Source organism: Zosterops lateralis (genome assembly GCF_965231275.1).
Source record: "Zosterops lateralis genome assembly, chromosome: 1".
Lineage (NCBI taxonomy): Eukaryota > Metazoa > Chordata > Aves > Passeriformes > Zosteropidae > Zosterops > Zosterops lateralis.
In genome coordinates, this window is record NC_139762.1 from 29485902 (window position 1) to 29499766 (window position 13865).

The window sequence follows — 13865 nt, forward strand, 5'->3', positions numbered from 1 at the left end:
AGAGGCGCTCTGTGCTGACATTAAAGAACCAAAACCAATCCAAGAACTTTTCATCAAAGCATGTTTCATTTGAACCTTATTTCAATGGAAACCACAATTTTTTTAAACAATATTACTCAACATTTTCCCTTTTCTTTTTGCTAGTTCTGCAATTTTAGACTTCTTATTCTCAGTTGATCACCAAGTATTTAAGTGCCATTGAGACCTATGGATGACAGAATTAGGTGGCATATTAAGGCATATGTTATAAAATACGTTGTCTCATAGATCTGGGTAAATTAAATACCTGCCCAAATGCTTTTTATGCACCTGTGGTTTCAAGTGACCACTACTTCTTTACTTCTGATTAAATGTGTATTAAAATATTCATAACTGAAGTAGTGTCTTAACTGAAAAATGATAGAATATTAACCCACCACCTAGGACTCTCTTTGAAATCTATCCAATATTATGAAAATTATTCTTGTTTTTTCATGGTTATGTATTCATTATACTCCCACTTCTTGACAATCTAGGAAAATGAGGTACTTCATATAACAACTATTTAAATTTCACTGGGCAAAAGATCCAATTTGTACCACCCTCTCCACCCCTTCAAACTATGAGTTATTCTATTTCAAAAAAGGTGCTAATAAATATTTTAAACTTTTGAGGTTTTGTCACTTTTTGCTTTTGTTTTACATACATAATAGCATGTGTTCAAGGGAACCCCTCTCAAAAACTAAAACAATTTGAAAAAATAACAAAACAATCAAAAAAAAAAAAAACCCCTCAAAATTTGAATTGTCTTCCAAGCATATCTGATCACATTTACATTTAGTGTCCAAAACAAGTTGATTGGTAACACCAGTGCCAGCACTACAACGTCATACAGCAACTTCATGGTATTCTTTGACAGTTCGTCTCTGTTCCACCGAAAATTACAAAAGGTTCTGCAGAGCTTTCCTCAGCAAGCTGAAGCTTACTAGTCATTTGTGGATGCGCGTAAAAGCTGCTTATAGCACAGCTATGGCGTAAGCTATTTTCTAAGCAATAAATGGTTCAAGTCATCTATTTTGTCCTGAAATGCTACCTGTAGTTACAGCATTGCTTATAAATGGTCATAGTAAATTCAGCATCAAAGAGAATATTACAGAAAAAGACAGCAGCAGAAGCATTAGCATTATCTAGTATTTATATATGTTATCAACATAACACAGCAGTAAAAGGCTTAAATGCATATTAATGGGTACTGTGTCTAAAAATTACTAAAGTACCTATTTAGTGTATTGGATATTTTTCTCAAGGAGTGCTTGCTGTGTCTAAACAGCATAATTAGATATGTGACTTAGTACAGTTAATTCCTATTGATTAAATAACTTATTTATGTACCAAAGGAAATGGAAGGATACAAAATGTTTTCTCCCTCCTGATCATGATCCTGTATTTAATGCTGACATGATCATCAGAAAGCCTATTCCATGTAATTACTACCCTCAAATGGATCTTGAAAAATCAACACAGTAGCATGGGCCATATATGTATAGCAATGTGGCACCAGATACAGCATGCAGCTTGCAGTCTGAAGTCAGAGATTTTGCTGCTTGGTCACTGTACTTATGGCCAGTTTGTCATTAAATAGGAAATTTTTTTTGAGGTCATATGCACACAAGAAAAGAAAAAATAATTAGGAAAACTATCTGGTTGTTCTCAGAGGCAAGGTACAAGTTCTGCCACTGGAAACTTCTAAATTAAATGCTGTGGTATATGCTTTGCTTCTCTTTTATAACTGCAAAAAGGCAATTAAGAATGGCAAGAAACAAATGCCCTAGGCATGCTGTGTGATATCATCAGAAGTGGTTATTTTGCACAATGAGAATTAACTGTACTACAGATACCCAAAGAAAATGTACAATATCTTATGCTGATATGAAACAAAACAGACATGATATAGCTTTTTTTTTTGTACTTAAAACCTGTATGTTCCCTTCCCAAACTTAAGTAAAAAGCAAACCCACCCTTTTCCTCCTTTTACACAGAATAACGTTTAGGTTCCAACCCTCCCCTTTCAAATAAAGTGCGCTGTCCATGGCAGACCATAGGAGTAATGCAACAGGAAAAGCCCCTTTTAGTGTACTATTTAGAAAACAAACTGAAGTCGATTCAGCTTTCCTCTGGGTCTTGAGAAAGAGGAGAAGCTTAAGGGAGGGGGAAACACCCCTTCAGTGTCACTGTTGTTAATAGACATAGCCTTCATTATAGGGGTGGGTGTTGCAGCAGCCTCCGTCCTGCATGTAGACCATGCTCTCGTCAAAGTGGGACAGAGGCACAGTGTCCTCCTCATTGATGTGGCGCTCCATGTCAGTCTTCAGTAAGGGGCGCTGGTTGTCGGGAAAAGCCATGGAGAAAAGCGCTTCAGGGTCACAAACAAACTTGTAGACGTATCTTTCTCCAGCCACCTTAGGACAACAGAAGGGGAAGAAAAGGTGCAGCATAAGGCCTCGTGTTTTGCAGCTCCAAGTTCAACAATCTTGTAAAGAACTCACCTTTGTTACACAATTAATAATGTGACAGAAGAACTGGTAAGGCAATGACCTAGCAAAGACAAGTGGGACTTGCCAAAGCAGGCTGCAGAATGCTCTTGATTTTGCCACACGTGACATCCTGTTGGAAGATGAACTAAGTATTCTACTTCTAAACATTTGTTTGCGATCGTTTCCTATATTTAACCACAAATGGAACTGTTCTTATTGGAAAATGTAAACAAATTGCCACTACAGTGGCAAAATGAAATTACACACTTTGTGTGCAAAGTGGAAAAAAGAATCACATTGCACGACAGAGATCTGGATTTCACTTTACACAGATTGATTCATACTTGCGTATAAAAGCACTTTAGTTACAGTGCATGCTGATTGTACAGGGACAGCGTAAGCAAATACGTAGGCTAATATGTACCTAGCAATTGCTCATGCAAAGCTGGGACATTTGGATTTGCTTATGGAGGGGCAATTTGTCCAAAGATCCTAAAGTTCTCCCTTAATCAGAAACAGCCTTAAATGTTTATGCTTCGATTTCCTAGAAGTTAGAGAATGATAAAACCAACACAGAATTGCTGTCTTATTGCAAACAACAAACAAGTCCATATAGTGTCTTCTCAAGTACCTTATTTTAAAAATTGTGCTTAAAAATATGCATTAGATTGCATGCTCTTAATTTATTTAAATGATTATAAAATAAAAATCATATAATCTGCTTCTTGCTACTCTAGCTACCATAGCAATGAAGTGAGTTAGTGAAAATTGAAAAAGTGTTGCAAACTTAACAACTCTCTTCTTATGGGTGCAAAATAGTTTGAAGCGCCTCCTTAAACTTTCAGCTTATTTATTCTACAAATAGAATTTGGTAGGGACTGTACGTGCAGCAGAATTTTAAAATCAAATTAATGTCAGCAAGTTTGATAGACTAGAGGCTGCATTCAGAAATCAGGCATTTGCACAATCTGCTATCATTGATGATTTAAAAAATAAAAGAGGGAAAATATGCATACAAACTTTGCCATAAAGAAACCTGCTTTGCATTTACAACCCCCATTAGTTTTTAATATACATGAACTGGCCAGATAGAGTGATCTCAGGACAAATCTGAAACATTGCTATGTCAGAAAAATAAGCATACAAGCTAGCTTTGAAAATGTGTCTTAAACACATTCTTGTAGATAATAAAGTAGTAGTTTAGGATATAGCAAGCTAGCTGTCAAAAGTACTTGTAAACTTTCCATGTTAAATGGATGTGTGGGTTGGGGCAGCATTATCAGCCTTCTGGTATTTCTATCTCCACCTTTTCAACTTACTTTACTCTGCTACTTCTTTTTTTTGCCTCTGCTGCCTTTGAAGTGTGCTGGCAGCACAGCTGCCTCTTCTGCTGAGCTGTAACCTGCAACAAGGAACTCCTCTGCCTGAAGCACCAGTCAGCAAAACCAAGGACTTCTGCTTCCTCCTGAGCGGACCCAGCTTCCAATCCACTTTACAAAGACTCAGTGCACACTTACGTGACACACAAAAATGAATGAGGTGCTGAGCTACTGAAGAACTGTAAGCCAATACTAGCCAAGCCCAGATTGTTGTCCAAGTTAACTGCTGGTAGTGAAAAAGGAGTGCACTACAACAATCCCATAATCTAAGAAAGAGAACTTGTAAGACTTCACAAAACCTACTGGAAAAGTTTCCCAGTAACTTGAGCTGAGAGCACCGTTTCCATTAATGGAATTGGCATATAACAAGTCTAAACATGTTCATCATCACTGGTCACAAGACCAATGTGAAAAGATATGGAATACGTTTGGCAGTCCAAGGTGTTTATTATAATCTTTGATCACACCTGGCAGTTTTGTAGATATAGCAGACTGCTCTCTCCTATTGATTTCTAAGTCAATCTACATGGTATTACACAGCAAGATTTAAAAATCAGCAAGCCACACAGTAGGAGGATGGATTGAATACTGTCAGCAAGACTAGCCCATAATATATAAATTATTGTTAAATATTTCTCCTAATTCAGTCTATTATAAATATTAAATTCCATTCAAAACCAGTATTACTACAACACTATTGGTAAAAATATTAAAGTACTTGGTATGTTAATAGGCATAATTATTCTCCTCTATCTTGCACTTACTAAAGTACCCAAGCACTGGGCAGCTAATTTAGATGTGCAAAACAATCACACTGTACTCTACCGTTTGCCTTTCCCAGCTGCCAGAAGCCCTTTTGGATATTTTTGAATGTTACTTCTTTCTTTATAATCATGAAATGATTATATCACTAAAACCACAAACATTTTTTACAGAGAAAAAAAAAAAATCTTAATGCATATTGCTAGACCTGGTAGGTCCAAATGCCTGTTTGCCTAAACAGATGAAAAATTACCTAAGCCATGCAATTACAAGTACTCCTTGAGTTAACTGACCTATAGATTAACATGCAAGACTGGTGAAATGTAATACAAAAATTAGCTACTCACCTTTTGCATGATTCCCTTTTCATAATAATAGCGAAGCGATCGGCTAAGTTTATCATAGTTCATAGCTGGCCTGTTTTTCTGAATCCCCCAGCGACGTGCCACCTGCCACAGAAATGGATTAGCAATGATTCGTTAAATGCATTTAACAAGCAGATCTTATCATCAGATACTTTATTTGGGGATGCAGGAGGGAAAACCCTGTAGGTGCAACAAATGGGAAAAGGTTGCCATGACCTGAACTTCCCATGTACTACTATGAATTTTAATTGCATGTACATCATCATTAAACTTGAAAAAGAGTTATTGGAAAATGTGGTGGAAGGTTAGGGTTTTTGTTTGCTTTTTAATAAATAAAACCAATGAAAAAATAAAGACATACAAAGAGATGATGGACAAAAAATATTTAGCAAGTTCCACTAGAAAACTTTCACAAAACCTTTCTTCAGTTTGATACTATGGATAATTGTACTGTGCCTGTCTTTTCCTTGCTGTCTGAAAAAAAAGTAAGTTACACACACATGCATATACACTTAGTTCATGAACTAATACAGACTGTAATTAGAATGACAGCAGTGTTGTGATTATTAGGAGATACAAGTCAAAAGACAACTCCCAGTCATAAACATTACTTCAGAAAAAAAATTAATTAATCTGAGGAGGCAGAATAATCACTTGGAAGAACTGTATGGTGGCATGAAGAATGGAACAGAAATTTCATCATTTCAGTCATATAATTTCCCTTAAAAATAACAATAAAAAGTGAATTGCAAGTAACTCATGAAACTATTCCATAGAGAACAATATGCCTTCTGCTCTGACTTATGTTTTCTACTTGACTTTATGCTTCCTGTTCTACTGCTAAAGATAGTTTTGGACAAAGCAACCCTTTGTTTAAAGAATTTAACTTCTTATTCCTTGCCTGAAATTTAATCGGCTATTGGTGACATTTCAATTACTATCTGTAAAAATGACATAATATCACCAGAGGGAAAAAAAGGCAGAGCTGAGGAACTCTTTAAAGCACATTTTATAAAAATGATTGAGAGGTGCATATGCATGCAGCTCTTGAAAAAGGACAGAGTAGCCAAGCAACTTCTCTGCAGACTGCTCTGTGAAACTTCCCATAGGTGTCTGGAGCTTTTTGATGCAAGCCATGACAACATGCAGCACTGAGCAAAATCCATGATTTCAATGTCCACCTGGACAATAATTTCTAAAATTCTTTTGAAAGCATTATTTCCTTTCAGTGGTGCAGTTTTTCAGACTTATGTAAATTATCAGACCTCTGGTAACTTCAGCTGCATTTTAGCTGTACTGAAACATATCTCCAATCATGCAAATTTATTCCAGCTGCAGATCTGGCCTAGATGTCTAACTTTGTTTCACCTATTCATTTTTGCAACACATGACCACATCACTCCTTTTTTATTCCTTCAAAGTTTTTTTTTCTGCATTAATTGGAAGTTCCCAACATAACAGGCTTGCAAAATAAATAAATATGCAGCAAAGAAAACCAACAAATAATGGTGAAGAATATGTTACATTGTGTGGTATTTTGACACTCCTAAAACAGCAATCAGGTCCAGTTCCCATCCCTGAATTGTATAGCATTTACCTAGTCCTGCTCTGTGGAAGGGATTCAGGCTTCTACCCTTCTACCCTACCCTCCTGCTGAAGGTAGCTGTCCCTGTGACAGGCCTGCATAAATGGACCTATGCCCAATTCTCAGGCTCTCTAGTTCACTTTCTGAATGAACAACGGCACTCCAGGAGCTGATACATATTCATTTTTGTTGTCACTCTTTCTATGAGGGCATAAACCTCCAGAAAGGAATGGATGGAAAGGTCATGTCACTGACATCCTAACCTGCCACAGCAGAACCAACAAGCTCTTTGATTTCTCTTCAATTTACACTTGGCAACCAACAGAATTGTGCAACTTCCCATAGGCTATTCTTATTTTAATTGACTGTTTCTGTCAGATTCATGACATCCATATGAAAACAACTTAGATTCCTTTGTACTCCTAGGAAAACACGGAGTGAGGCAAGCTTCAAGCCTTCTCCAGAGTTCGGATGCAATGCTGCTCAAAAACACAGGGCAACTTCTACATAGCCAGACATGCAGATGATCTGTTTAAGTTAAATTAGAATATCCAGTTCTTCAGGAAATTACACAATAAGGAAACCTTAGGGGTTTGTTACTTTCCTTTCCTTAGCTAATAAAATCTATAAAGTTTTTGCACCATCTGCTGGAAACCATTTCTCAATAAAACTCCTCAATCTGGAAAAAAATTGGACGTACCTTAAAGACAAGACAGAACAAAAAGAATAAAAAATATGACACGAGGGTAGGGGGGGAAAGTCACGTACATCATTCACCAAAACCAAACCAAAGACTTTACAAAGATTTTGCTCTATTCTGGAACAGATTACACAACTAAGGAATCCATGTAGGCTGCTAAAGGCTGCAGACTTGCCAGCAAACTTTTAGCATCATATTGACTAAGACTGTTTTGAGTTCAAATCCACAGATACACAATGCCAGGATCTGCTGTGGTGACTATCACTAGAGCAGGGGATGCTCAGATAAACGAGAGCCAGCACTGGGGTCTTTGCAACAACCTGCTCCTCAGCCAGACCATGTCAGGAAGGGAAGGGACATCAGTCCTGACACCATCCCCAGCTAGTCCAGCATCTCCACAGAGCTGTTAGCAGACAATGTAAGTAACATGCAAGAAAGCTTTCAGACTGCTAATGCCAGTAGATGGAGGGCAAACAGCAGAAATAGCTGGCGGAATGAAGAAGCAGCTTTACACCCCCGAGCCTTCCCACTCAGCTCTAACTCAAGGGGATCCTGTCAGAAAACTTGTTGTGGTCTCCTCTATTAGAAAACCCTATTTAAGGGGCAAAAAAGTAAAGCAGAATGATACTGCCTTTTAAGAACCCTAATTAAATCCTCCTCATCAATTTTACAACAAAATTCCCATACACCTGATCTTCCAACAGTTTCCAAGATAGTTTACAATGCAAGCTAGGTTACATAATATTACCTAGTCCAAAACTGTTTACATAATAAAACATTCAATTTTTTCCTGTTTATCACACAAGCGAACTAAGCCATGCTTCAGCAAATGTTCATGAATATAAGTAATTTTATCTACCCCATGAGTCCTTCATGGTTCAGAAGAGCCATGCATGTGCATGAGCATTTGCAAGCCTAGGATCAAGCCTGTACTAAACAATCTAATGATTCAATCTAATGAATCTAATATTTGGTGTTGAAAGACTAGTAAGGGACAAGTTTTCAAAGAATTTTGGAATACAGTTCCATCCATGAAGTGATTCTGAAAAATGTGGATCCCACAATTAATGCAAACTACTTACTAACTCTAGTACTTGCAACATTTTTATCATTTGGTGGGTCTAGGAGCCAAGTCTATGCTTAACCACACCTCTGTCCTAACTGAAGCACTTCCCTTGCCAGTCCTTTCTTTCACCCTTCTAAAGCATTACTAAAACAAACTAAGGAAAGAAAATAAGGCCTAATTCCAAAGCAGCACAGTTAAATTTGCATGACGGGGCAGTGAACGTGAGGGCATGCTGTCTAACTCACCTCCTCAGGCTCAATCAGCTTGAACTCCATGCCCCGGCCAGTCCACGCTATGAAGTGAGAGTTGGATGGGTCGTCAAGCAGAGCTACCAAGAACTGCCAGAGCTGGAGCGAGCCTCGCCGTTGGTACGTGGGTCCTTCACGATACATGCCTGGCTCCTGCTTGACATCACCTGCACACAGCAGCAACAGCGTTACAGGAGCAATGCCCTGCCTGGAACACCATCGCTCGCTTCGTCAGATAGTGAGCAAGGCAATCATCAGGGGTAACAAGACAGAGGGAAGAATCAGCCACCCCCAAACATAACATTCCCCTGTTTGCTGGGGACTTACAATAACATACTAATATACTAAAAAGCACTTAAATTCATTCATGATTTATGAAACTCTCACTAAGCATCTCCCTGTGTAGTTTTGACAAATGCAAATCTCTTGCAAACCTTTTCATAATATCCTCTCTCTGAAAAAACATAAACTATTTTTGAAGCAACTCTGATATGTGAAGAACTATGCTTGCACAGGCCCCAGTTTTGGTAAAGTAATGTAGGCTTCATAAAGCTGCAAAATCCTATTGAGTGAAACTTCTCTTGCATGCAAATGCTTATAAGGAAAATTTGACAAAGTATTTGACTTGGACTTAAACAGCATGTGCTTTATGTATAGGCATGTAAATCCTGCAGATACACGAGTTCCTCTGTGGCATATTGGACTTGCATATGAGCAAAAATTACTTTTACTCATATCTACATATTAAATTAGTATTCCCTCTGAAAAGCAATAAGTTAATTTTTCTAAAATTTTAAGTCTAGAAAAACCTTCTTATAAACATCAATAACATTCTACTAGCTGTTCCGCAAATTGCCAATGAGAAAAACATCTTGCTATATCCATACTGTCTTTGTTGTTTTTAAATCATATTTATACTGAACAACTCATGCAAACAACAACAGCTGAAAGGTCTGATGCTGAAGCAGACAGTATTTTTTTCTCCACACAAGACTGAATCCTAGAGATATTGGTAAAATTCCTCATTTCAACTATGAGAATATCAAAAGCCTCCAATAAACAGTGTGACCTCTTTGATAAGGAAAGTCAGGAATTTACACTTAACCACAACATTAGGATGCTCTGACAGCCATTACAAAATGGCTTTGTGTAGTGAAAGGCAGAATAATAATATTAAAAATGGAGTACTTCCTTTTATAATCAGGAAAGAAAATTGACTCAATAGCTGTGGAAAACAAATAAATCAACACAAGGCTTTTTGGTTTATGTGAGGTTCAAGTTGAAAGTCTTTCTTTTTCAAGGACAGTTTTTTTTTTCTTGTAATGATAGCTGAGCAAAGTGCAAATAGCAAGTGCAGTATTATACGGGATGAAATTCTTTGTGCTGATCTTTGATTTCAGATGAAGCAGCTGAGAATCTACTTCTGAAACATCAAGACTAGTCCTGGGCTTATCCAACTTTAGCTTTACTGGCCAGAATATGATGACACATCTGCTATTTTTCCCTCAAAACATCATGCTGCAAGTATAAACACATCTATTTGTATCACAAGATCAATCTAGAGTACAAGGTACTCTCTCACTGGGCAGTCATAGAAGCTAGCAGCAGACTGCACAAAAATACATTCCAACATTTATTTCTTTTACTGTATTTTTATTTATTTTTCATTTTCATTCCCTTTCCTGTAAAAATCTCAATTAACCAAAAGGTTCTTCAAGGAAGACATAGACAAATGCTACTGTTAACGAGTTTTAATTTCTTGTAGTACAGGGTCTGATCCCATTCCCATAAATGCACATATAAATCTGACACTGGTACTCAGATCAGATCCACAATCATTTGTGGGAAACAAAAAAATACCTGATATGATGTGCTTAAAAAAAAAAAAATTAAAAAACCCCAAACAAGCTCACATTACAAAGCCAAGGTAAAAAGCAGACTTTCAATAAATTACTCTTTTCTGTGACTGTGTCAATGCAGTGACAACGCAATACTGGACTGAGCAATCTTCAGTTAGGTCTAATATTGTCTAAAATTCTTTATCTATTTCTTACCAACATAAAAACACATATGAAACTCTGAAGAATGTGCAATTCTCTGAGTTACTTTCGTTTCAGAGTCTCCAGATCTTCATCAAATACAAAAAAATGCTGCTAAACATGAAATAGTTTTGTAATAAGTGAGTCTCAGGACAAAACAAACAAAGTAGGAGAAAAACACCAATTCTCCAGCTCTACTTTTAGCTGCAGTCAAAGATTTGTTCACAAGTTTATCAGGAAATATCTAATCTTTCCTGCTGAAATGAATAATGCTGGACACCCACACACTAACACAAAAGCTACACTAACAACACTACACTAGCATGCATAACTCCATTCTAGCAAATTAAGTAATTGGTCTCTAAATTACTTCTCAAAGTTGCAGACTAACAGAGTCACTGGCAAGAAATACAGTGTCCATCAACATTGCTTATAATGAAATAAATCTGAAATCAACTGAGTTACATGAGGAAACTGATTTTACGTCAGAGTAACTGAGGATAATTTGAACCATTCATTTTAATTGACCTCAGGATTCCTCTTTAAAAAAAATCTGCTGTAATTGGTAATGTTGTGAACAGAGCATTGATTTGTTATCAATCCCACTGAAAAATAAACCACTAGTACATTCAACCTTGTTCAAATACATTGGCAAAACACAAAAATGTTTATACTCCCTATATACTCACTTCCCACTATTCATCACTTCATAGACAGCAATACAAGAGGCTTAATCCTCAGTAAAACCAAAGCTGCTTCTTTCTCCACTGTTTTGTTAATTGTAAGTACAGCTTTCATTAAATCTCAAACAACAAGCAGTATGTGATCATCAGTGCAATGGAAATCCTCTTATTACTTCTCAACAGTACAGGAACTGAGCTCCTCTGGCACAAGTCTGGATGCAGCATCTTTTGCTGGCAAAAGTCGAATGACATCCTATTGAAGAGGAGACTTTGGTTTCAAGAGACAAAGGTCAGCTTTGGTTGGGCGCACCACAAATGGTGTGTTAAGGAATCCTAAATTGGAATGTTACTGGGCTTTTTTGATCAGCAACAGAGAAAAGTTCCTCATCTCTTTCTTTTTAATCTCTCTACACAGGAAAAAGAGAGATGTGTCATACATACCGTCAAACTTCTCTGGAACAACACAAGTGTCATCATAAAACTGCCTAGGTCCCTTTTCATACATACAGCCTGTAAGTTAAAAAGAGAGAGTTGTTTATATAAAAGATGCATAGAGAAAAAAAGAGATCACAGGCCTAATGCCAGAGGGAACACTAAGTTATACAGGAATCAGATTAATATCCCACATCTTTTACATACCGCCCAATCTCAACATTTTGGCCTAAGTACAAGGGTGTTTAATTAACATAAGCATTCCCAAAAGACTGTTAATCTCCACCTGCTAAAATGAAAAAGCACTCATTTTTCTCTAAGATTTATTACAAAATGTTTGCTCATTTCCTGTTTAAACTAGCATGGCTTTGACATTTAACCATTAGTTCCTGCAGGTCTTCTCCCTGCAAGACTAAAGAAGTACCACTCAGTATTTCCTCGTCACACCCACGTAAATCACCCTCACATTGTTCCTTCCAATTAAGATCATTTTGTAAAATTTTATTTCATCATTAAAAGACACTCTCTATAACCCAGCAGTCTTTCTAGCACACCCTTCTGTACACATTCCTACTATTTCCTATTATGCTCATGTTTTGCTTAACCAGAACTGTATTGCATATCAGTAACAGTCTCACCAGTGCTACTGAGTGAGACAAAACATCTCCTTCTCTCCTGCTGCCCTCTGACCCTCCTTTTGACTACCTAAGTATTACAGAAGGCTTTTTGCCTTAAGGTTGCAGTGCTCAGTTGGGCTGGTTTCCCACTGTGAAGCTGAGGGGAGGCCCATCTCAAAATCCTTTTTTCCAATATATTATTTCCCAGTTCCACAGACCTGATCTACATTCATGTACTAAAAAAAATTTTGTTTAATGTGCCCAGATAACCAAACAATTCAAACTGCTTTGTGTGACTGCCTTGTCCTGCCCGTTATTTACTGCTCTATCTTTGTGCCATAAAGTTATCTATTAACTTTGTTCCATATCTTTACCGAAAATATTGAATAGCAACACTCCTGATATCAATTCCTACAGAACTATAATCCATTCAGAGATGATTGCCTGGTGACAGCCTCTTTTAGATCTGTCAGTTGGCCAGGTCTTAATGTATTTAATGTGTACTTTATTGATACTGCTTTGTGCTAACTTCTTAATCAGAATGTAATGCAGAGGCAAATTGAATGCCATAAAATGTCTAACTATACAATACAAGCATCTTTATTAATCAAATTTTTATTTTCAGCAAAGAACAGAATCAGATTTGACATGACCTTTATTCTGTAAAATTATGTTGATTGATTTCCAAATACAGAAAACAAATATTTAGCAAACACCACTGCTTTTTTTACGTCATTCATGAACATTTTGCCACCTCCAACTCCTTACAAGAGCATAACACAGCTAAGATGGGTTTTTCCCTATCTGTGCTGTGATTAAAAATCAAAATCTTTTGCCCTTATCCCTGCAGTTTGTTTATTTTTTTTCTTCATCTCTTTCACCTCTCTTATCAAGTTTCTATACTTCGTATTATTTCCTATAATAAGACTTAGAAATTTCCATCTCCTGTTTCACCTTCCTTGTTAAACACTACCTTTTTGTCTTTATTTCAACCCAGAAGCAGACAGGATTTTGGGCAGACATGTTATCTTTCTGATTCTGTCTTTACTAGCAAATGAAGTCTTTCTGGAAGACTGATTCACACATCTATCTGGATTCTCATCAATCTAATCAGATTCCTCATGTTTCTGAAATTTGCCCATTGGAAGAAAAACAAACCCCAAACAAATAAGCCAGAAAATAATATATTGTTAAGACAGATAAACTAAAACAGGACAGTGGAGGCTATCACCTCTCTCTCTTTCAGTCACCTTAGTTCTGTTGGACTTCTTATTTTTAGAACATATAAAGTGCTTTCACTCAGAATTATTAATTTGATAATTATGTAAGCTCTGTCCTACTAAAATCATTGGACGTGCATCAAAACACTGCAAAAATAATAACAAAAGGAAAAGCCCGAAACCTTCACTGAATTTAAAGTATAAAATGGATTACTTAACACAGTTAACTGAGCTTATCATGCTAACAGCCTGGAAA

At 36.9% G+C, this 13865-nt stretch overlaps 1 protein-coding gene across 4 annotated transcripts in view; it reads right to left on the reverse strand.

Moving 5' to 3' along the window:
• Window positions 1–1850: 1850 nt before the first annotated feature.
• Window positions 1851–13865, reverse strand: part of ETV1 (ETS variant transcription factor 1) — a 64935-nt gene continuing 52920 nt past the window's right edge. For all 4 annotated transcript variants that reach the window (XM_083868009.1, XM_083868010.1, XM_083868011.1 and 1 more), the window contains 4 exons: window positions 11782–11850; window positions 8616–8785; window positions 5002–5103; window positions 1851–2438 (listed from right to left, as the gene is read on the reverse strand). In XM_083868009.1, the coding sequence (XP_083724135.1) occupies window positions 2217–2438; window positions 5002–5103; window positions 8616–8785; window positions 11782–11850 (563 nt within the window). In that variant the 3' untranslated portion in view covers window positions 1851–2216. The remainder of the gene's footprint in view (window positions 2439–5001; window positions 5104–8615; window positions 8786–11781; window positions 11851–13865) is intronic.